This window comes from Camarhynchus parvulus, chromosome 19 (assembly GCF_901933205.1).
Source record: "Camarhynchus parvulus chromosome 19, STF_HiC, whole genome shotgun sequence".
NCBI lineage: Eukaryota > Metazoa > Chordata > Aves > Passeriformes > Thraupidae > Camarhynchus > Camarhynchus parvulus.
In genome coordinates, this window is record NC_044589.1 from 6,863,886 (window position 1) to 6,885,983 (window position 22,098).

The following is a 22,098-nucleotide window of genomic DNA, read 5'->3' on the forward strand; positions in this document are numbered from 1 at the left end:
AATTATATGGCTTGTTCTGGTGTGAAGGACTCCTTGTGGTCAAGAGGAACTAAACTAAAACCAATTGTTCCCTAAAATAGTTGTCATGGAGTCACCAGTAACCCATGGGCACTTGAGCTTAGTTTCTGCCTGGTCCTTCCAACAGTATTGTATTTTTCTAAAGTTTCAAACTTGAGAAACAACTCAGCAATTTGGCTTCCTCTTAAACCAGTAGCAATGCTGGGAAGTTTATAGAGCATTAAGTTACTGGTAACTGCACAAGACGTGTTTTGAGGACAGCTGTAACTTTGTTTCTGGCTAGAAACCCACGCTTTCTCCGGGGTTTTTGCCTTTGAAAAGCAATGTGAGAAAGAACACCTGGCTGAATCCCTACACTGAGTGATCCAACCCTTCTAGATCCCTTGATTCTTGCAGGATACAAATCCCAGAGATGCTGAGGGCAAAGTGCAGCCCATCCAAACAGCTCATTGGCAACACTGAATTTGTGTGAGGAGAGAAACTGCAGAGAGCTGTGTGCTCATAGAGCAGCTGCAGTGTGCAGGGATCAAATCCACCCCGCATCCAAAATACCTGGCTGTGTCTTTGGAACTGCAGACTGGAGTTTGCCAGGTCTTGCCTTGGCTCCTGTTGGTTTAGCAATGAATAATTCAGTGTCCTTTTTGGAGTACTTTGTTCCATGGAGGGCAGCAGTGGTGCTCAACAATGTGCTTGATCACTGAGCTGCAGGAACAGCTCAGAGCCCTGATCTGAGCGTTGGTTTTGTTTCAGCACTGATTCCTACATTGAAGTCTTAGATGGCTCTAGGGTCCATCCTGAAACCTATGAATGGGCCAGGAAAATGGCAGTGGATGCCCTGGAATACGATGAGTCAGCTGAGGATGCAAATCCTGCAGGAGCTCTGGAGGAGATCCTGGAAAACCCCGAGCGCCTGAAGGACCTGGATCTCGATGCCTTTGCTGAAGAACTGGAAAGACAGGTGCACTGGGGGTTCCTGATGCTGAGAAACAGAGGGGAAGCTCTGCTGCCCAGCTGAGATTCTCATGTTTTATAGCTTTATCCTTTTTGGGAGCTGGGCATTAGCTGTGCTGTCGTAAAATGTATAAATGGCCACAATGAGCAGTCAGTGTCTGACAATGGCATGCAGTAAATGCTTGCAGAAAGTACACTTGGGGCAGGGAACAGTAATTAACCATTTAAGCTCTTCTCCCTGAATTTTTTTCTAAATATGTTTGTCATTTTGACCTCAATATCCTGTGACTGAGTTTCACCATTTGTTGGTACCTGCTGCATTCCCCTTTTTTTAAATTTGCTATTTCATAAATTGCTTGAATTCTTCCAAAACTTACCCTGGATTCCTTACTGACCTTCTTCCTGCTGCTCATGCCTTTATAACCTCTGAATCCCACACAGGGCTATGGTGACAAGCACATCACTTTGTATGACATTCGAGCTGAGCTAAGCTGCAGATACAAGGACCTGAGAACCCCCTACCGCTCTCCCAACACAGAGGAGGTCTTCAATATGCTGACCAAAGAAACTCCAGAGACATTTTACATAGGTACATCCCTGTTCACATCCCTGCTTTCTGTCCTCCTGAGTTGACACAGAATGTGTGAAGGTTGGGCAAAGGGATCTTAGTGAGTCTGTGTGATGGTGTTCACAGGGGTCTTAGGATGAGGGAAGAGATGAGAATGTTGACCCCATGATTCAGAAGGCTTGATTTATTATTTTATTATATATATATTATATTAAAACTATACTAAAAGAATAGAAGAAAGGATTTCATCAGAAGGTTAGCTAAGAATAGAAAAGGAATGATAACAAAGGCTTGTGACTGACTGAGACAGTCCGGACAGCTGGACTGTGATTGGCCATTAATTAGAAATAACCATATGAGACCAATCACAGATCCACCTGTTGCATTCCACAGCAGCAGATAACCATTGTTTACATTTTGTTCCTGAGGCCTCTCAGCTTCTCAGGAGAAAAAATCCTAAGGAAAGAATTTTTCATAAAATGTGTGTGTGACAAGCGTGATGCTGGGACAGTGCTGTGGTGGAGTGTGAAGCAGCTTTTCAAATACTTGGGTGACCTCCTAACACCTTCATGCATGGATAACAACCTTAGATGGAGGGAACAGCCCAGCTCTGCAGATTTTCATTCTTTCCTTCCCCTCTCCCATCACCCCACAGGAAAAATGATCATCTGCAATGTGACTGGGATTGCCCACAGGCGGCCACAGGGAGAGAGCTACGACCAGGCGATACGGAATGATGAAACTGGCCTTTGGCAGTGCCCCTTCTGCCAGCAGGACAACTTCCCAGAGCTCAGTGAGGTGGGGCTGCTTCTCCTGCCTTTCTCAGGGGGCTGCTATCAGCAGGAGTGTTGTGTAGGGTTCTTGGGACACAAGGAATCAGAGCCAAGATTGTGTCCGCAGTGCCCCAGGATCCCAATCTGATGTGGCCTTTGGCTGTAAATAAAATCTGTTGCACTTCTGACTAATTGCTTCAGTATAGATTTGACAGGTCTTTTGTGGCTGCATTATGGCTTTTAGAGTGAAATGGACCTGAGGCTAAGCTGATCAGTTCTTTGCAGATATAGAAAGCCTTCTTGTTTGTGGTCTGGGATTGTGTTTTATGCAGAGAAATTGCCTGTGACACTGAGAACAGAAGGCTCTGCCACCTTCTCAATTTTAAGAACTTATCTGGACCACCTGCTGCTTAATGCAGCTGTACTTTAGGTCCCTTCTAAACACTGTGAATTCCAGCCTGGGTAAGACTTTAAACCCCTATAGTGTTCATTAGAGACCAGCCCTGGCTACAGGCTGGTGTTCAGGGTCTAAAAATGTTCTGACCTTCCTGGTTGCAATGTTCCATAAGCTGAGCAGAACTGGAGGAGGAAGATTGCATTACTGGGTAGCATTTGTTGAAGTCTTCTGTCCCCTGCCCTTCCACAAGTCTCTGCTGGCTGCACCACTTTGCTGACACAGCTTTTGGACTTGTTTTGAGTATGAACTGCTGGGGCTATTTTGTTTCCATGCTGAATGATTTATTTCCTTTTGCCTTGCTCAAGGTTTGGAACCATTTTGACAGCGGTTCCTGCCCAGGTCAGGCCATTGGAGTGAAGACACGTCTGGATAATGGTGTTGCTGGCTTCATCCCAACTAAATTTCTTAGTGACAAGGTGGTCAAGAGGCCAGAGGAAAGGGTGAAGGTATGAAAGCAGTGGATTTTTCACACTCCCAATGAGAGCTGGAAGAACCTGGAGCCAATACCAAAGACTCAGAGTTTGGTTAATAACACTGTTCTTAAATGACTTTTCCGACCTTATTTCCATGTAAGGACTTTAAATCAGCAGGAAGTTCAGGTTCTGGTTAGTGTCCTTGTCCCACAGTGCAAATCTCCCTTGGCAGCTGGTGGGACCCTGTTAATCAGTTAACACGTTGTGCTGCAGGAGGATTTATTGTTGTCTGGCTGCAGTCTGGGTTTAGGAGAACAGAAGGCATTCTAATGCAGAGCTGCCCTTTGTTTCTGGCTTTCTAAAGAGTTCACAGAACTGCTTTTGGACAGGGTCATTTTCCCTCTTATAGCTTTTTCTCCCCTCTCCATTAATTTGTGGAGGTCATCAGAATTACTGGTCCTACTCAGGACAGAGTTCTTAAAGAAATGGAACAACACCTTTTTATCACATAATAAAATAGTGGTTTAGCATCTTTGCTGTCTTTTGGGGTCCCCAGCAGCCATGCAGGTGATGGATAATCCTGTAAGCTCAGAGGTCTCAGCATTTCTTTAAAGAGTTATTAATTAACTTCATTATGGTTAACTGAACTAAGACACTGCAGTTTTTGTGGGGGGATTTTCTGCCTCACATTTTATTAGAGCAGTCCTTTGGGTGTCTGCTTCTGAGCATACATAACTGCTTTCTTGCACATCTTGAAGGCCAGTTTTGCTACTCCCATTGTGAAAGATACTTGAAATACAAAAGGTGATTGTCCTCACCCTCCAGACATGCAGTTTTCCATGTGATGGGTAATAGGTAACAGATGTGCTGAAGAACTGCCCATTTTTCCTTTAATCTCTTGATTCTGGTAATTTTTGGGATCAATTGACTTCCAGTTTGTGTAGAAAGATCACTTTTAAAGGTTGTATCAGTCTGAAGTGGCTGAGGTGATTTGTGCCTCCTCAACGCCAGCAGGATCCCACATGGATTGTTCTGTAGCACAGGGATTCTGGTGTATCAGCCAAACCTGCTGCTCACCTTGGCCTGCACCTCCTCTGCAGGTGGGAATGACCGTCCACTGCCGCATCATGAAGATCGACATTGAGAAGTTCAGTGCAGACCTGACATGCAGGACCTCAGACCTGATGGACAAGAACAACGAGTGGAAACTGCCCAAAGACACCTACTACGACTTTGACTCCGAGGCAGCAGACCACAAACAGGAAGAAGACATGAAAAGAAAGCAGCAGAGGACAAGTGAGTTCTCTTCATTTCTCTCTCCCTTGTAATTCCAGCCTCCCCAGGCTGCTCCAGGACAATCAGCACAATTAGATACACTTGCATTAAAGCAGTTCCTCTTGGAAGGCTGAAGGTTCCTTTTGTTCCCCAGCGTACATCAAGAGGGTAATTGCTCACCCATCATTCCACAACATCAGCTTCAAGCAAGCAGAGAAGATGATGGAGACCATGGACCAAGGGGATGTGATCATCCGGCCCAGCAGCAAAGGGGAGAACCACCTGACTGTCACCTGGAAGGTCAACGATGGCATCTACCAGCACGTGGATGTCCGGGAGGAGGGCAAGGAGAATGCCTTCAGCCTGGGCTCCATGCTCTGGATCAACACAGAGGTAAAGCCCTGCAGAACATGCCTGGGAAAGAGAATGATTTATTTTACAAGTTGACACAGCCCTTCTGTCCTCGTAGCTGCTTTCACACTCTTGTCTTTTCACACTCTTCCAATGCATTCTCTGGATCCTTAGACAATACTTGTCTCTTTTTTTTTCCCTCAAGCCTTGCTGTGCAGAGTGTATGACCAAATACACCCTAAATACCTCTTTAAATGTGTTTGTTCAAAGGAATTTGAAGACCTGGATGAAATTGTTGCTCGTTATGTCCAGCCAATGGCTTCTTTTGCCAGAGACCTGTTGAACCACAAATACTATCAGGACTGCAATGGTGGAGACAAGAAGGTGAGACAGTCCCAGGATGTGGTAACTTCTTAGGAAGATATCCATGGGCTTTGTATGCTGCTGAAAATGTGGGCTCCCCTGGAGCATTTATCTTCTTTCTCTCTCTAATTAGAAGCTGGAAGAGCTGCTGATAAAGACCAAGAAAGAGAAGCCAACATTTATTCCATACTTTATTAGTGCCTGTAAAGACCTACCTGGTAAATTCCTCTTGGGATATCAGCCTCGAGGCAAACCAAGGTAAGTGAGAGGCGAGCCCAGCATCTGCACTGAGTACTCCCAGTACCAAACCTCAGCTGACTGCTGCCAGTGTTTCTTCCAGCTCTGTCAAGATCCTTGTAAATCACGCCTCCTCTTTGCCAGGATTTGGCCTCCTGACAGTGGAGGACCCAATTCTAGCAGTAAATCTCACCCAGGAGACTCCCATGTTTCTTAACCATCTGGTTGCCACGAGCAGCACTGCCCTGTGTTGTGGGTGTTGTGGGAGTGTAGGCAGGGAGGGACGGGTTTTTCATGGAAAAGCAGATTTTTCTTTCAAAGGCAGATTTTTCATGGAAAGGCAGGGTAGTTTGAAGCAATTGTTTGAAAATAAAGTGCCTTGGGTGGGTCTATCTGTTCATTATCAGGCTGTGGTTTTAGTCCATGCCTGTTCTGAGTGTGACCTGTCAGTGAGTGGCTGGCACAGCCTGGGATGTCTCATGCTGTCCCTGCTCTCCCAGGATAGAGTATGTGACAGTGACACCGGAGGGATTCCGCTACCGGGGCCAAGTCTTCCCTACTGTGAATGGACTTTTCCGATGGTTTAAGGATCATTATCAGGACCCTGTTCCAGGTGAGCAGCCTAAAACTTCAGTGCCTCAGCTGTTTGTTTGTCACACAATAGCAGGGACAGTTACTGAAGGACTGTTCCATCTTTCTTGTCCCAGAAATGTGTCCTAGGATTTTTCTGTGTGTGGGAAGTTTCTGAGCAATGCTTGAAATGTTTGGCTCCATGCACCAACCCACTGAGAGCTGTCCTGAGAGTTAATCTTTCATCAAGTGGGCCGTGCAGCAAAGTCTGGACCAGTCCCTTTCCTCTCCTTTGTCTCCCCCGCCATACAGTCCAGCACACACCATTCCCTGGTAGCAAACCATCGTGCCAGAACAACTTCAAATCCTGAGTTTCAGACCAATGGCTGCTCTTCCAGGAGAATTAATCAACCTCTTGGTGTTTTACACAGGTATCACCCCCAGCAGCAGCAGTCGGACCAGGACTCCAGCCTCCATTAATGCTACTCCAGCTAACATCAACCTGGCAGGTCAGTGCAGGCCATTCCCAGATGGGATTGGGACGTGAGCTGCTCCTCCAGGCTCCACTTTTCCTAATGCAGCGTGTCTCCCTTGCAGACCTGACACGTGCAGTGAATGCTCTACCACAGAACATGACCTCCCAGATGTTCAGTGCCATTGCTGCTGTGACAGGCCAGGGACAGAACCCAAATGCCACCCCAGCACAGTGGGGCTCCAGCCAGTACGGCTACGGGGGCAGCGGAGGCGGCAGCAGCGCGTACCACGTAGGTGCCACTTCAAGCTTCTCCTTGCTGCTAGAAACCACTGGGAACCTAAGGAATCCCTCACTGCCTGGGGTCCCCAAGTCCTGGTTTTGTCCCCGTGGTGCTGCACAGGCTGGATTCTTGAACCAGGTTTCCTTTGGCCTCCTGTGACTGGAGGAATGAGGCACGTAACACAGCCCTGCTCCGGGGGGAATTGGAGCAAGGAGCAAACTGGTCTGGCCCCCAAGGAATGTGGCAGGGTGGAGAGGAGGGATCCAGCAGTGAGGGCACACAACCTTCTGATTGTGCCCCTGAATTGGCAACGTGAGCTGCCAGTGGGGGAGATTAGCTGGGAAGGTATGCGCTGAGTTTGCAGGGCTTTTCAGCTCAGCGCTAATCTCTGAGCTGCACCGGGGGGAACACCTCAGCCTGACCCAACACCCAGGGGCTCTGCAGGGAGGAAGATGGAATTGGACAGTTTTGGCTCATGGTGAAGCCTTTCTTGATGTGTGCCTGCTCCCAGCCCACTCTGCAAGCTCCCAGCTGGCACCAAGGCAAATTCCAGCTGCAGAAGGACTGAGGAGCCTGAGTGCAAAAAACACACCCAGGGTGCAAAAAACACACCCAGCTGTTGCACCCAAAGAAGAGATGCTGCAAGACAAGGCTTGCAGGGAGGAGTGATCCTCCTTTAGAGCACCTTGGGAGGCTTTCAGGAAGTTTGGCACAGTAAATGCTGAGCTGAGGATAGGCAGGGACTGTGGATAACCCGATGTATTAATCATCAGAACATCTGAAAAAAAACCAGGGAGGTGAGCACCGGGAGGCAAAGACACTAAGCTCTTCATGGGACAAGAAGCCAGCTGGCTTGGTTTGTGGGAGGGAGCCATCCTGGGAGCTGCTGCACCTTCTCTGCAGCCTGCAGAGGGAGAATTTATCTGTTCTTCGTGCCTGCTGCAGGATGTCATTGCTGCTGGCTGGCCCCAAGTGTCTCTGGTGCCCCTTGCCTTTGCTTGGCTCCAGCATCTCCCCTTGGGCTGAGCAAGGAGGGCAGTCTGTGCTGGCCCAGCTCTCAGGGGAGCAAATGTGCTGTGCTCAGCAGGGCTGGGGGCTTGCAGAGTGAGGGTGGGCACCCTCCTGGGCGAGCAGGGCAGTGCAGAACCCCCCCAGCCTGGCAGGGTCCACCCTCTGTCCCCTGACAGCCTCTGCTCTCCACAGGTCTTCACAACTCCAGCACAGCAGCCAGTGGCCACCCCTCTGATGACCCCCAGCTACTCCTACACTACTCCCAGCCAGCCCATCACCACACCCCAGTACCAGCTGCAGGCCAACACCACACCCCAGTCCACCCAGTCCCAGTCGCAGCCCTCATCCAGCTCCAGGCAGAGGCAGCAGCCAAAGTGAGTAACTCTGAGTGCTCCCATCCCTGTCCTGTCTCCATGGCTTTCCTTGGTTTTTGTGGGAGCAGCATGATGGGGTTATTTCCCCCATGGGGAGGGCAGTTTAGGGAAGTTTATTTGTCACATCTCACGTTGTCCCCGTGTCCTTGCAGGACCAACACCCACGCTGCCATCGACTGGGGCAAGATGGCCGAGCAGTGGCTGCAGGAGAAGGAGGCTGAGCGGAGGAAACAGAAGCAGAGGTTGACCCCTCGCCCTTCTCCCAGCCCCATGATCGAGAGCACGCCCATGTCCATCGCCGGGGACGCCACGCCTCTCCTGGATGAGATGGATCGATAGGACCTGACACCCGACACCTCCACTCCCTTCTCTCCGAGCAAGGGGGAAGGAGGGGGAACAATAGGAAGCGACTTCCCTTAGACACATAACTCCTGTTTTATACGTCGTGGGATGGTGGGAAATGACTCTTGGTGATGTGCACCTGAGCGAGAGAATAGACTTGGCAGGGCTGGTTTAAAAATATATACTATATATAAGAAAAATATATCATAGAAAGGAACACTGCATCGGCCTCTGCGTTCTAGGCTCCGGTTTTGAGGCACCTTTGGGAACTTAGCAAAGCAAACATGAGGTCAAAGGAGTCTGTCCTTGTACATGCACAGCACTCTGCTTTCACCCCAGAGACTGGGAAGCAAATGGAGCTGAAAGTGCATTGGCCTGGAGTGAGCCTGTTTCCTTTGGATTCTCCCAAACCCTGACTGTCACCTCCCCTCGTCCCGAGACCACAAAGCAAAGTCGTGGGGGTTGTGACAAACGAACCAGAGTTCTCACCAAGTTCCTGTTGTTGTTTGCTCCATGTTTTCATGCGTGACAGGCTCAGCAGAGCCTGTGCCAACCCCAGCTGTGTCTGGTGGGGTCCAGCACAGCAGCTCGGGGTCTTGCTGGAGATGCAGCTGTTGTACCAAAGGCTTGCTCTCTCCTCTGGCTTCTTTTGGAACAATATTTATTTAGTTTTGATTATTTTTTTTTATCAGACTGCGAAATAAAGCGCCAGCCTGTGGCAGCTTCCCCAGACAGACGCACGTGGGATAAAGCAGCCCGGAGTGCATGGCCTCCTCCTCTGTACCCCCTTCCCCTGCCCAGCTGTAACCAAGAGGGGTGAATAAATAGAGTTTTTACTGAATGCTAGCTTAGAGGTTTTCTGCCTGCACCCTGCCCTTCCCTTAGGATTTGCTCAGAGCAGAGTTGCTTGGTGGAAGTCGGTGCTCCTGCTGCCTTTGTTGCCTGGTGTTGCCCTCTGTGCGCTGCAGGTTTCGCAGAGAAGCTGATTTCTGTTGTTAACAAATAAGGTTTTGTTATGGATGCACCACATGGAGGCATCACAGCGACTTAGGGGGCACCTCCCTGTGGCTGTGGGATAGGGAGAGACACTGGGAGAGGGATAAAGTGGATAAAGAAGCAGCCCAGTGTGGGATTGCCCACATGGGAGAGACGTTTCTGAGAGGGAAAGCTCCTGCTGCACGCACTCTCCCCACTCCTGCTTTGTTAGTAGGGATTTTCTATGGAAGCAGAGTCTTTGTTCCCTCCCAGTGCTCCTGGTCAGCCTCCTTTGCTAGGAAATGAGCAGGAACAGCAGATCTTAGGAAACAAAGCTCTTCTTTGCATGTAAATGCTCCTGAAGAGTGGCAGCGACCCGGCAGACAAAGCAGAGCTCTTTGCACAGAGAAAAGCAGGTCCTGGCTTCAATGCCATCCCCTCTGCAGTGCTGAGGGGCTGACAGGGTCCTGTTCCTCCCAAGGCCACCCAGGCCAGTGGGGAGAACCATGGGCTGGGGCCCACAGCTCCGAGGTCCCAGGTGGCTGAACCTGGCGCTATTTTCTTATTTCATGAGACTGTACGATAGGAATTTGACTGGGAGCAGCTCCTTTCTGGTTGGACCTGAAAGAGGAGGCTAGTTGTGTGTTGTTGCCTCCTTTCTGGCTGTCTTTGTTTTTAGTTTTCCCTTGCTGTCAATAAAAGTTCTACTTTTGGGAAGCTGCTCCGCGTGCCCCCCGTCCGTGCTTCCTGCCGGGATGCTGTGGCTGCCACAGGGGCTTTGCAGCCAGAGAGGAAGCAATGCCTTCCTCCACCCTTGGAATTCCCCCCTGGCCTCGTGTGATCCGCTTATTTCAGGGATTTGGGATTGCACTGCACCCTCCTCAGCATGGGCTTTGCTGTCTGCTCGGCTCCTGGCACTCCAGCTCTTTCCAAGCCTGGAATTTGGTGCTGGTGCAGGAAAATCTTTCCACCACCTCACCAGGACACTGGGCTGAGCCACGCTCCACCCTCAAAAGCACTTTGGAGGAGTTGGTGGCCGTGCCCTGTTCCCTGCTCCTGGCTACAGGGTCCCCAGGCACCAGGAAGGGACACAGGCAGCTCTCTGTGCCCCAGCTCTTCCCAGGCAGCGTCTGCCTTTGTCCCAGGGCTGGAAAAGTGTCTGTTGTCCCACTCTAAGGAGCTCTGCAGGCACTTGAGGAGCCTTCAGGGAGGGCCAAGCCCCTGTTCCTCCCCAAGGAAGGGGGAAGGAGTTGATGCTGGTGTGGGAGCATGGGAAAGGCAAGGCATTAAGAGGATGAGAGAGAGCTTGGGTGGTGCAATTCAGAGAACTCCCAGAGAAAATGAGATGCCTGGGGAGCTGGAATTTAACCCCCTAGCAGGGCAGCTAAAACTGGGGCTCAGCCCTGCTGCCAGCATGTGGCCAAGGGCTGGGTCCCCAGTGCCAGGACAGTGATATGGACTGAGGGCAGCAGTGAGGAACAGCTCAAACCCCTGGATCCCCACCCAGCTCTGTCCCCAGTGCCAGGACAATGACATGGACTGAGGGCAGCAGTGAGGAACAGCTCAAACCCCTGGATCCCCACCCAGCTCTAGGTGTTCCATGGGATCAGCCCTGGGATTTCCCCTGGATGCTGCCCCCGGTGCCATCCTTTCCCCCAGAGACAAAACCAAGGATGCTCAAGCAGGTGTAAATTTATTTCACAGCCAGGACCCATGCAGGGCTCAGGGAGGACTCAGAGCTGCAGCTCTCATGCGGGCTCAGCCTCAGTTTTATTTTTCAGCCTCTTCTTTCTGTTCCTGTCCTTCCTCCTCCTCTTCCCACTGGTGGTGGGGACCGGGGAGGGAGTGGCTGGCACTGGCTCCCTGCCCACTCCCTCCCGTGCTGGGGCATCACTCAGGATGGTGTTGGATGATGGCAGCAGGGCCCAGGGATCAGCAGGGCCAGCAGGATGGCTCCGTGCCCCATTTTCAGAAGAGCCTTTCTTTTTCAGACCTTTCCGCTTATTTTTCTTATCCTTCTTTCTCTTCCTCTCTTTCTTGCTTGCCTTGGGGGCTGCCCTGGTGTGATGATCCACTGGGAGGGCTCCTCCTCCTCCTGTGCTGCCCCACGGGGGGCTCAGGGGGACTCCCCTGGGCCTGGCTGCCCTGTCGATGAGCTCCCCCCCGAATTCATACAGCACCGGCTCTCGGGGCACCGCCACGGCCACCGTGTTGTACGCCTTGCACCTGCCGAAATCCAGGAGGCACCGCAGGGTGGGACAAGCCCCACAGGGCAGGGGGACAGTCCCCAGGGCAGGGGGGCACTCACCAGACATAGAGATAGGGCTCCACACACTCCTCCCTGTAGGTGAACTCGAAGCAGGGCACCTGGATGACGTTGAAGAAGGCCTGGCCCACCACGCGCGAGGCCGTGTCGTTCACCTGCCGCAGGCACTCCTTCAACCTGCCCGGGGCACGGCGGGCTCAGGGCTGCGTCGCCTCTGACATACCAGCCTGCCAGTTTGTTACACGGGCCCACCTCCTTACCTGAGGCCCTGCTGGAAATGTGCCTGAACACTAAGGGTCACTATGATAAAGTGAACATGGAGCTATACCAGCCCTCTCATTTCCTAGTAGTTAGAAAAGCAGGAATCGAACCTACACTAGAGGAATCAAAACCCTCCATACTTCCTTTATATTACTTACTAGTAGGGTCAGCTAAACAAGCTATTGGGCCCATACCCCAAAAATGATGGTTCAACTCCTTCCCCTGCTAATGAACCCCCAAGCAAATCTAATCTCCATCATTAGCCTGCTCCTAAGAACAACCATTACTATCTCAAGTAACCACTGAATTATGGCCTTGAAATCACACACTCGCCATCCTCCCATTAATCTCAAAACACCATCACCCACGAGCCATTGAAGCTGCCACCCGGGGGAGGTGCCAGGGAGCCCCGGGGCAGTCTGGGGACGCTCACCTGAGGTCGCAGTCGCAGTGGCTGATGGTGTGCCAGCGCAGGTTGCGGTAGCCGTAGCGGGCGGTGAAGGGGTGGATGACGTGCTGGCAGTGGTCGTGCTCCCGGCAGCACCGGTCCGTGTCCCGGTGCTCCCCTGCAGGGAAACGGGGGCTGCAGGCAGGGCTGGGGCTGGGCTAGGCCAGGGCTAGGATCAGGATTGGATTGGGCTGATGCATGGAATGATACTGGGGTGGGTAAGGATGGGTGGGAAGGGGCTCAGCTGGATCAGCGCTTTAGTGGGGACAAGGCTGGCACTGGGATGGGGACTGGGCTGTGCCAGCACCACACTGGGGATGAGACTGGGGCTAGGCTGGGGTCCTGGACAGGGCCACGAGAGGGTTTAGTCTGGGATCAAGATAGCAACAGGGAGTGGAGCAGTATTGGGATGGGGACTGGAATGGCAGCAGGATGGACCACAGAGTAGGCTGGGGAGAGAGGGTGGATCAAGCGTGGAGCAGCACCAGGAAGAATTGTGATAGGGACTAGGCAGAGGTGAACTGGGATTGGACTGGTGCTTGCGTGGGGACTGAACTGGGACAGACAGGGATTGAACTAGCACGGGAACGGGGGCTGGAGTGGACCAGTACTGGGATGGACTGGATTAGGATTGGTGGGGACTGACCCAGCAATGGGTTGGGGATGGGATGGGATGGAATTGGAAGGGATAGAAGGGAGTGGGATGGGATGAGGTGGGATGGGAAGGGACATGTAGCAGCATCCCTGCCGCCCTTACCCAGCTGCTCGTAGCTGTCCGCGTTGCTGCCCGCACCGCACCACAGCGTCCCGGGGTAGGTGAGCCCGCGGCGGGCGCGGGGCCGTCCCGGCGGGGCCGCTCCGGGGACAGGTGGCAGCAGGAGCAGGAGGAAGAAGAGGAGGAGGAGGAGGAGGCGGCAGACCAGCCCCGGGGCGCACATGGCACCGCGCCGCTCGCCGCCGTGGGGCCGCCTTATAGAGCGGCACAGCCCGCCCACGCGGGGCGGCCCGGCACGGCTTGGCACGGCCCGGCACCGCGCGGAGGGTCCCGCAGAGCCGGGGTGCTGCCGCCGCTCCCGCAGCCGCCGCGCGTCCCGCGCCGGCAGCCCGCGGGGAAGGGGTCACCCCTCCCGGTGGGACCGGCCCCGTTGCTGTGGCAGCCGGTGGGGTGATGTGCCGGGGCCGGTAACGAGCCGGCCCCAAACCCCCGCCCCGTGACGCACCGGCCCCCGCGCAGCCCCCGGCCCCGGAGCGGCCCCCGACGGGAGAACGATGCTCCTGGCATCCCTGCATCCCTGCATCCCTGCATCCCTCCCTGAGGATGCTCTGTGCAGCCCCGGATCCCGGCCCACAGATGCTCCCTGAATCCCTGCGTCCCTTCCCGCGGTGCTCCCACATCGGCACCTCCCTGTGACCGTGTTCACAGGGGTCTGAGGATGAGGGAAGAGACGAGGATCTGACTCCATGTTTCAGAAGACTTGATTTATTATTTTATGATATATATTATATTAAAACTATACTAAAAGAATAGAACAAAGGATTTCATCAGAAGGCTAGCTAAGAATAGAAAAAGAATGAATAACAAAGCTTGTGGCTCAGACAGAGAGTCTGAGCCAGCCAGGCTGTGATTGGCCATGAATTAGAAACAACTACATGAGACCAACCACAGATCCACCTGTTGCATTCCACAGCAGCAGATAATCAATGTTTACATTTTGTTCCTGAGGCCTCTCAGCTTCTCAGGAGAAAAAAATCCTAAGGAAAGGATTTTTCATAAAAGATGTCTGTGACACTTCCCCATGCCCCATGAGTGCGTGCTTCATCCCCATGTCCCATCCTAAGGATGCTCCCTGTGGCCCTGCATCCCATCCCACGGATGCGCCTCCCACAGGACAGCCCAGAGCCTGGTGCCCAGCCGGGCTGGCCGCCCACTCCGGCATTCCCAGAGCGCTGCCAGGGCTGTCCCTCCTGGCCAGCTCCTGCCCTCGGAGCCCATTGGCAGTCAGGACACAGCCCTGGCTCGCTGGGGTGCTGTGGCAGCGAGCTCTCAGCAGGGCAGGACAGTGCCTGCACACCCCAACGGGGACGTGCGTGGCCTCAAAAAAATCCCTGTGCTGCTCAAGACCACCCAAAGCTGCAGGAAACCCCCCTGAGCATCACCCTGGCTGGCTGACACAGGGTGCCACCCGTCTGTGCCACCCGCGCTGGCACAGGCAGCTGGTGCTGGGGACACCCACGTGGGGTACAAACGCCACAGCCTCATTTCTTCCCAGCACAGCCCTGCCTGCCTGGGACAGCAGAGCCAGTGGGGGACATCAGTGGCCCATGGGAAGGGTTCCTGCCTGGCTCTGTCCCTGTGCCCAGCTGGCTGAGGCCGCTGGCCCAGTGCCACAGGGGCTGCCCCTGCTCAGCTGTCGCTGTCTGTGACGCCCCTGTGACGGTCCTGCTCGGCTCAGCCCTGCCACCAGCACCAGGTATGGAGCCAGAACGGGAGCCCTGGGCCCTGGGGTGCCACGTGTGGGTGTGGGTGTGGGTGTGGGTGTGGGGCACCAGGCCATGGGGAGGTGGGGAAGTCTCACCCCCTTCGTGCTCAGTGCTTGCAGCGCCTGCAGTCCCCACGCATGGACCTGTGCCACGTCCCTGCCACCCGGGAGAAGGGCTGGTACCTGGCACTGATGGCTCCCAACGTCAAAGGTCCCAACTATGCCTGGCTGGACCCCTCCCGGCTCTACTGCCACCCGCAAGTACCCAGGGCCCAGGGTGGGCTGCACCTGCAGGGGCTGCTGGGGCACCCAGCTGTGGGTGCCCACGGCGGGCTGCCCACACCCAGCCCCTCCACTCTGCCCCCAGGCCTTGCAGGACTGCCTGGCCGACCTGCTGCAGCCCTTCCAGGGAGATGCCATCGACATGGTGGCCGGCATCGACGCCATGGGCTTCATCCTGGGTGAGCAGGGCACGGCTCACAGGCGGGCACAGCGTCTCTGTCCCTTGTCCTGGGGGTCCTGACGGTGCTGTGCCCACCTGCAGGCGCTGCAGCCGCTGCCACCCTGCGGAAAGGCTTCCTGGCCATCCGCAAGGCCGGGCACCTGTGCGTGCAGACGGAGGCACAGCCCTACAGCGACTACTCGGGCCAACAGAAGCTGATGGAGCTGCGCACCGACGCCATCTCGCCCGGTGAGCCAGGGGTGCTGCCTTCCTGGGGGCTGCAGGGCGGGCACGGGGCACTCATGCACAGCCTCTCCCCACTCCAGGTCTGCGCATCCTCCTGGTAGATCAGTGGGTTGAGACTGGGGGCACCATGAGAGCGGCCATCGAGCTGGTGGAGCGGCTGGGGGGGGTCGTGGCAGGTAGGAGAGGGTGCACCCGTGGGTGCAGTGGGACCACCACTCCCACAGGCTGTGGTGGGCAGCGCTGAGCCCCCCCGTGTGTCCCCACAGGGGTCGCTGCCATCTGCATGGAGAACAGCGAGGGAGGGAAGTGGATCCAGGAGCGCTACAAGTGCTCCCACTGTGTCCCCCCCCGCCTGCAGCCCCGCTTCGACCAGCACCACTTGGGCTGGGACTGACGTGGGACTGGCACCTCGTGTGTCCCCCTGAGAGGGACACATCCCCCTGGCTCTGCAGACAGGGATGCTCCTCGGTGGAAAAGGAACTCGTCCTCAGTGGCAGCCATCCATCCTCCTGTTTGCCTATGAGCCTGGGGGCTGCACCCAGGGACAGGGACACCCACAGCCAGCCCCAGCCCCCTGTCCCCAGCCCCACGCCTTTCTTACAAAGCATAAAAAAAGATTTTATTAAGACAAAAGGGAGCCTGAAGGCGTCTCCCCCTGCGAGCAGTACCTGGGTTTGCATAGCTACAGGAGCCACACGGGTGCTCCTGCCCGCCCCAGCCAGGGGTGCCCAGGCAGGCCAGGGGCCGGGGGGGGCTGGGGGTGGCAGGGACGTGTCCTCGGGGCCGGCCGGGGTCGCCCCTCTTTGGTCCAGAGGTGTGAGCACGGCGGGGGCTGGGGCTGTCCCCTCACTGGCAGCACTTGGGCTTCTTGCGGGGCGTTGACAGGTACAGGTCGCTCTCCTTGCTGCTGATCCCTGAGGGACGGAGGAAGGAGGGAGGGTGGGTGTGAGGGTGGGGGGACAAGGGGGACACCCAGGCGGGGCTGGCCGGGGCTACTCACGCACGGTGTCGCCGATCCTGCGGGCGCCGCTGCCGCGCTCCAGCTCGGCCAGCACGCTGCTCTCAAAGGTCAGCGCCGCCACTCGGAAGAAGAAATCCCGCACGTTCTCCCCTGCCCCACGGGAAGAAGAGACCCCCTGAGCGCCCCCCGACCCGGCTGATGTGAGATCTGCAGCCCTTCACCCCGCTGGGACTCACCAGTGAGTGAGGACACAGCCCAGTACTCTGCCTGCATCTCCTGGGCCACCTTGAGAGCGTCCTTCTCCATCAGGCTGTACTGGGCCGGGGTCTGCCAACCAGGCCGGGCACGGGTGGGTGACAGGGACAGCCGGGGCACGGTTTGCCCACAGGGAGGGGGTCACACTCACGCTCAGATCCTTCTTGGAGCCCACCAGGAAGAGGATCACGTTGGATGGGTCGTTCTCCTTCAGGGCGTCAGCCAGCCACTGCCTGTGGGAGCCACTGTCACCAGCTGCTGGCCAAGCACTGTCCTTGTGCTCACAGAGCACAGCAGCCCCACAGCCCCTCTCTGTCCAGCCCTTAAGGTCCCCGCTCTCATCCCTGGCCCCACCCCTGGGCCATGTGTCACCTACCGTGTGTGCTCCAGGGACCCCACGTCGTTGACATCGAAGACAATCACGATGGCTGGAGGAGGAAGGAGGGTGAGATGGGGACAGGGACAGGGACAGAGGGTGGGCAGCTGGGCTGCAGGGGGAGCTCACCCTGTGCTCCCCGGTAGTAGGTGGAGGCGATGCACTTGAAACGCTCCTGGCCGGCCGTGTCCCACCTGGGGGGGTGTGGGAGGTGAGGGGGGTTGCAGGGGTGTGTGGGGAGAGGGGCTGGCAAATACTCACAGCTGCAGGCTGAAGGGCACCCCCAGCACCTCAAACCGCTCCATCTCAAAATCCACCCCGATGGTCGCCTTGTAGTTCTTGTCGAAAGTGTCCTTGCAAAACCTGGGGGGGAGTCAGGGGAGTATCAACATCCCCTGACCCCCGTGGGGGCTCAGTGCCCCCCGCCAGAGCTGGGCTCAGCCCAAGGTGCTGCTGCCCTTTGGGGGAGAGGGGTCGCTTCCCCCCCTCTCCATCCCCCTGCGAGCCTCCCCGGGGCTCCCGTTACCGATTGATCAGGCACGTCTTCCCCACCGAGAGGTCGCCCACCACGATGATCTTGGAGATCTTAAATCTGCAGCGAGGGGGACGCGAGGGCTCAGCAGGGTGGGGGGCACCCCCCGGCTGTCCTCGACGGGTTTTGGGCTGGTCGCATCATCCCATCCCCGCCCGGCCCCTCGTGTCCGCAGCGCTCCGCATCCCGGCCACACAATTCATCCCGGACCCCCGCGCTCCTCCGGTGTCCCCCCGGTTCCGCATCCCGGCCCTCCGCAGCTCATCCCGGACCCCCGGTGTCCCCCCGTGTCCGTCCCGCTCCGCATCCCGGTGTCCCCCGGTGTTCCCCCCGCGGTTCATCCCCGAGCCCCGCGCCCGCCCCGCGCTCCCCCGGTGTCCCCCCCGCTCCGCATTCCAGCGCCGTGACGCAGGGCTCGGCACCGGGCAGCGCCGGCAGCCACGCGGCGCCCACGCGGGGACCCCCACCCGCGGCTGGCGGCCCCGCGGGTCCCTGTCACCCCCCCAGGCCGGCAGCGGGGACCCCAAACCGCGCGGGACAGACCCCACGGTGCCCGTCCGCTGCTCCCGGCAGGCGCTGGCCACCGTGGGGTGGAAGGCGGGGCGGGCGTGCAGGGCGGCCTCCTTGCGAAAACACTGCGAGGGGACAAAGAGGGACAGCGGGGTGAGCGCGGGGCTCGGCGGGGACAGCCCCGGGCTGGCGGGTCCCCCTCTCACCGCGGGCAGCTCGGCGATGACCCGGTCCCTGCGGACCGGCGCCAGCACGTTCATGGTCCGTGGGTGGCCGGGGACGGGATGAGGGTCCCGCGGGGTCTGGGGACACAGAGAGCAAGGGGTGGCCGTGTCCCCGTGTCACAGTTGTCGCCGTGTCTCCGTGTCACAGTTGTCACCGTGAGCAGCATTGTGGATCATGGTTGTCGCCGGGTCCCCAGGTGGGGCTGTCCCCTTGTCCCAACATCTCCACTTTCCCATGTCCCTGTGTCCTGATTTCCCACGTCACCAAGGGTGGCTGTCCACACATCCCTGCCACCTCCAGCCCTCTGCCCGTGGCTGTCCGCACACCCCGTGTCCCAGCTGTCCCCGTGTCCCACATCGCCAGTGTGCCACCCCAGGGTGTCACTGTCCCCCTGTCCCCAGGCGTGGCTGTCCCACACCCGTGTCCCAGCTGTCCCCGTGTCCCGCCACCCTCACATTCCCGCACACCCGGGTACCACTGTCCCCACGATCCATCCATCCATCCATCCCCGTGTCCCAGCTGTCCCCACGGCCACCCCAAGCTATGGCAGTCCCTGCCCCGCAATCTGGCTGTCCCCAAGTCCCACGCAGCCCCATCTCCGTGTCCCACCGCTCCCCGCGTGTCCCCCCCGTCCCGTGCACAGATCCCGCTGTCCCCTCGCCTCATCCCAGTCCAACACCAAGCTCTCCCTGCCTCGTCCCTGTCCCCACGGCGAGGGAATGAAGCGGGGTGTCCCCGTTACCGCCAACCTCCCAGCGCCGGTAGCGGTGCTCGGTGCTTCACGCCCAGTCCCGGAGTAACCGGCGTCCTGGCCCCTCCCACGCCCCCGAACGGGGGCGTGGGAGGGGCCAGGACGCCGGTTACTCCGGGACTGGGCCATTGCGCTGCTACCATCGTGACGGGACCCCGGTAATCCCCCGCCACCCCGGGGCTCACCCCGGTCCCGCACCGCCACGACGGCGGGGAGGGAGAGCAGCGTGCCAGACTACAACTCCCATGACGCCCTACGGCGCTCGGGACACCGCTGCGCGTGCGCACAGGAGTCCGTTAATGAGTACTACCACTACCGGCATGCTCCAAAGATATCGCGAGAGTTAGGGCGGAGGGGTGGTGGGGATTCCGTCTTGCTCCCGCGAGATTTGGGGGTATAAGCCCGTGCTGCGCGGGGCGGGAGACCCCTTTCGGCTTCCGCCTGGCCAAGATGGCGCCCAAGGCGAAGAAGGAGGGTGAGGGCGCGGGGCGCTGGGTCTGGGTTGGGGTCCCCCGGCGGCGTGTGGGACCCCGCGGGGTGCTGGTGTATGTGGGGGGGATCCGGGCTGAGCGAAGCGGGGAGTGGCGCAGGGTTCCGGCGCTGTGTTAGGTGCGGGCACGTGGACAGGCCTGCCGGGTTGTCTGAGGGAGGTGGGGGATGTTCCCATCTCGCTGCTGGGGCTCGCGCGCGGGCAGGGAATAAACGCCTTTTCCCGCACGGAAATGGGAGACTTTTAACTCATTTGGGCGTCTGGGGGCTCCTCTTGGTTGGATGAAGGAGCGCGGGCCGCTGGATGAGTCGCTGCTCGCTGACCGGGGGAAGCCATGCCCGGCCGGGGAGCGCACCCCGGGCCTGCAGATCCGTGTGGCGCTGACTGAGCTCTCCTCACAGCTGTGCCTCCGAAGACAGAGGCTAAGGCAAAGGCGCTGAAGGCCAAGAAGGCCGTCCTGAAGGGGGTCCACAGCCACAAGAAGAAGAAGATCCGCACGTCGCCCACATTCCGTAGGCCCAAGACGCTGCGGCTGCGGAGGCAGCCCAAATACCCCCGGAAGAGCGCCCCACGGAGAAACAAGTGCGTGTGCTGGGGGGGCTCTGCCCTGCTGGGGAGGTTTGGGGGTGGGAGCAGCCCCGTGAATGGGCTGGTGTGGGGAGCTGGTGGTTTGGGATGCAGGTGATGATTTTATGCGACCAAAGCCTGAGAGTTTGTGATTATAACCTTAGGTGACTGATGCACCCCAAAGAAAGCCCCTGAAATTCAGAGAAGCACCTGCCCAGCCCTCTGTTAATGATAGGATCTCTCTTGCAGGCTGGACCATTATGCCATTATCAAGTTCCCTCTGACCACAGAATCAGCGATGAAGAAGATTGAAGATAACAACACTCTGGTGTTCATCGTGGATGTCAAGGCAAACAAGCACCAGATCAAACAGGCTGTCAAGAAGCTGTATGATATCGATGTGGCCAAGGTCAACACGTTAATCAGGTGAGAAGGGGGAGGAGAACAGGTCCCTGCTGGGTGTGAGGTGCTTCCTTTTAGCAGAAAATGGGAATACACGTGTGAGATTCAGCAGATGTGGGACAAAGCTCCACAGCTAAGCGCAGCTTTGGACTGAGCACATCTTGGTGGAAGTGGGAAATGTTGGCAGAGCAGAGGGTTGGTTTCCTCAGGGAGCTCTTTGCCTTTTCAAGGAACACCACTGACACCCAGGGAGTCCTGTGCAAATGATGTAAACTTCGATTTCACTGAGTGATGTGATGTTTCCAAAGGAACCACTGATGCACAACATGGGGGTTGCAGGAATGTGGAGCAGGGGGGAGGAGTTGTCTCTGTCCTGATGCCTTGTGTTCCTCTCTAGGCCTGATGGAGAGAAGAAGGCTTATGTCCGACTGGCTCCTGATTATGATGCACTGGATGTGGCCAACAAGGTGAGATGTCTTTGAAACTTGGAAGCTTTTTTTTGCACCTGGTCTCATGTCTCCTCCACTGATTGCTCTCCATGAGGTACTTGTGTGGTGGCACTTGTGTGGCCCTGTAGCCAGAGAGGATCTGAGTTCTGAGGAGCCACGTTCTCAGTCAGTTCAGTCCTCAAGGTGATTGAGGTAGGCAGGAGGCAGAGGTGGTCCAGAGTGGAGTAGGGGAATGTACAGCACAAGGATCACTGTGGGATAAGTGTACAAAGAGGATGTGTGAAGCTCTTGGGCAGGTCTGGGAGGAGGAAGCCTTGGAGGACAGGAATCCTGGGGAGATGCAGTGATGGCTGTGGTGGAGGCTCTGCCTTTCTGCCACCATAACATCTGTTTTAACATCCTTTGCTTCTTTCCAGATTGGAATCATCTAAACTGCATCTGCCGAGGACTGTACAGACTAATAAACATGGTGACACCACTGAGGGCTCTTGTGTTCTGTGACAGCACAGCCCCTGTGAGAGAGAGAGCACCCAGCAAACTGCTGGGCCTTCACTTCTTTAAAGGGGCTCCTCCTTCCCTTCCTGGCAGTGGGTGGGCAGAGCTGACTGCTCCACCAGGGGGTTGTGCAGGGGCACTGCTGCCCTACTCAGAGGTGTCTGGGATCCTGTCAACATGAGGTGACACCTAAATCTCCAATATCTCTACATTTACCCCCAGACCTCTTGTGTCTTGCCTTTTCTTGCACCGGGTAATTGGGATGTGTTCATGATCAGTGTTTTGGGTGTCCTGTGTCGCTTCCTTGTGGAGCAGAGCACGGGTGGCCACAACAAAAACCTGTCAGTGGCTCTGATGTGACACAGGTGACCTGTTACACCATTTCCCCAGCCTATCAGCTCTCTGCTTATGCTGCAGGTTCACTCGGAACCCTCCTGCTAATCCAGCAGTGCAGGCTTTGTGGGTTTTTCTGGCACAGTCTCTGCTCCATGTGCTTGCAGCGTGTGAGT

The 22,098-nt window shown here is 56.5% G+C and overlaps 5 protein-coding genes and 2 non-coding genes across 11 annotated transcripts in view; 5 read left to right on the top strand and 2 right to left on the bottom strand.

The window, feature by feature from the left end:
• SUPT6H (SPT6 homolog, histone chaperone and transcription elongation factor) overlaps nt 1-10,143 on the top strand; it is a 27,399-nt gene extending 17,256 nt beyond the window's left edge. The window contains exons 25-37 of one of the 2 annotated variants that reach the window (XM_030962638.1): nt 769-976; nt 1,411-1,558; nt 2,193-2,335; nt 3,073-3,213; nt 4,281-4,476; nt 4,610-4,848; nt 5,077-5,190; nt 5,303-5,427; nt 5,907-6,019; nt 6,408-6,485; nt 6,574-6,740; nt 7,935-8,116; nt 8,269-8,455. In XM_030962638.1, coding sequence (XP_030818498.1) covers nt 769-976; nt 1,411-1,558; nt 2,193-2,335; nt 3,073-3,213; nt 4,281-4,476; nt 4,610-4,848; nt 5,077-5,190; nt 5,303-5,427; nt 5,907-6,019; nt 6,408-6,485; nt 6,574-6,740; nt 7,935-8,116; nt 8,269-8,455 — 2,041 coding nt within the window. Of the gene's footprint in view, nt 1-768; nt 977-1,410; nt 1,559-2,192; nt 2,336-3,072; nt 3,214-4,280; nt 4,477-4,609; nt 4,849-5,076; nt 5,191-5,302; nt 5,428-5,906; nt 6,020-6,407; nt 6,486-6,573; nt 6,741-7,934; nt 8,117-8,268 lie in introns of both variants that reach the window. The other variant, XM_030962639.1, reaches the window with a different exon arrangement.
• Nucleotides 10,144-11,107: 964 nt separating this feature from the next.
• On the bottom strand, nt 11,108-13,508 carry PROCA1 (protein interacting with cyclin A1). Its single transcript, XM_030962707.1, has 4 exons — nt 13,166-13,508; nt 12,394-12,526; nt 11,742-11,876; nt 11,108-11,659 (listed from the first exon to the last, which is right to left on the bottom strand). The coding sequence occupies exons 1-4, from the start codon at nt 13,344-13,346 to the stop codon at nt 11,182-11,184; spliced, it is 927 nt and encodes a 308-aa protein (XP_030818567.1). The 5' UTR covers nt 13,347-13,508; the 3' UTR covers nt 11,108-11,181.
• A 1,518-nt stretch (nt 13,509-15,026) lies between these two features.
• On the top strand, nt 15,027-15,970 carry LOC115911704 (adenine phosphoribosyltransferase-like). Its single transcript, XM_030962881.1, has 5 exons — nt 15,027-15,149; nt 15,256-15,349; nt 15,433-15,579; nt 15,657-15,752; nt 15,843-15,970. The coding sequence occupies exons 1-5, from the start codon at nt 15,027-15,029 to the stop codon at nt 15,968-15,970; spliced, it is 588 nt and encodes a 195-aa protein (XP_030818741.1).
• A 269-nt stretch (nt 15,971-16,239) lies between these two features.
• Nucleotides 16,240-19,421, bottom strand: RAB34 (RAB34, member RAS oncogene family). Of its 4 annotated transcripts, none has more exons than XM_030962622.1 (11): nt 19,372-19,421; nt 18,417-18,512; nt 18,244-18,335; nt 17,695-17,760; nt 17,430-17,531; nt 17,298-17,362; nt 17,169-17,220; nt 16,944-17,025; nt 16,774-16,864; nt 16,577-16,687; nt 16,240-16,490 (listed from the first exon to the last, which is right to left on the bottom strand). In XM_030962622.1, the coding sequence occupies exons 2-11, from the start codon at nt 18,468-18,470 to the stop codon at nt 16,423-16,425; spliced, it is 783 nt and encodes a 260-aa protein (XP_030818482.1). In that variant the 5' UTR covers nt 18,471-18,512; nt 19,372-19,421; the 3' UTR covers nt 16,240-16,422. The 4 variants fall into 4 exon arrangements, with proteins under 4 accessions (XP_030818482.1, XP_030818480.1, XP_030818479.1 ...); XM_030962620.1 differs by lacking the exon at nt 19,372-19,421 and adding an exon at nt 19,185-19,255; XM_030962619.1 differs by lacking the exon at nt 19,372-19,421 and adding an exon at nt 19,178-19,250.
• Nucleotides 19,422-19,526: 105 nt separating this feature from the next.
• Nucleotides 19,527-21,572, top strand: RPL23A (ribosomal protein L23a). The gene is made up of 5 exons (XM_030962434.1): nt 19,527-19,661; nt 20,078-20,258; nt 20,493-20,669; nt 21,043-21,112; nt 21,511-21,572. The coding sequence occupies exons 1-5, from the start codon at nt 19,637-19,639 to the stop codon at nt 21,523-21,525; spliced, it is 468 nt and encodes a 155-aa protein (XP_030818294.1). The 5' UTR covers nt 19,527-19,636; the 3' UTR covers nt 21,526-21,572.
• LOC115911798 lies at nt 20,351-20,421 on the top strand. Its single transcript, XR_004061296.1, has one exon. It is a non-coding gene; the product is annotated as a small nucleolar RNA Z17 (small nucleolar RNA).
• On the top strand, nt 20,903-20,968 carry LOC115911797. The gene has a single exon (XR_004061295.1). It is a non-coding gene; the product is annotated as a small nucleolar RNA SNORD42 (small nucleolar RNA).
• Nucleotides 21,573-22,098: the final 526 nt, after the last annotated feature.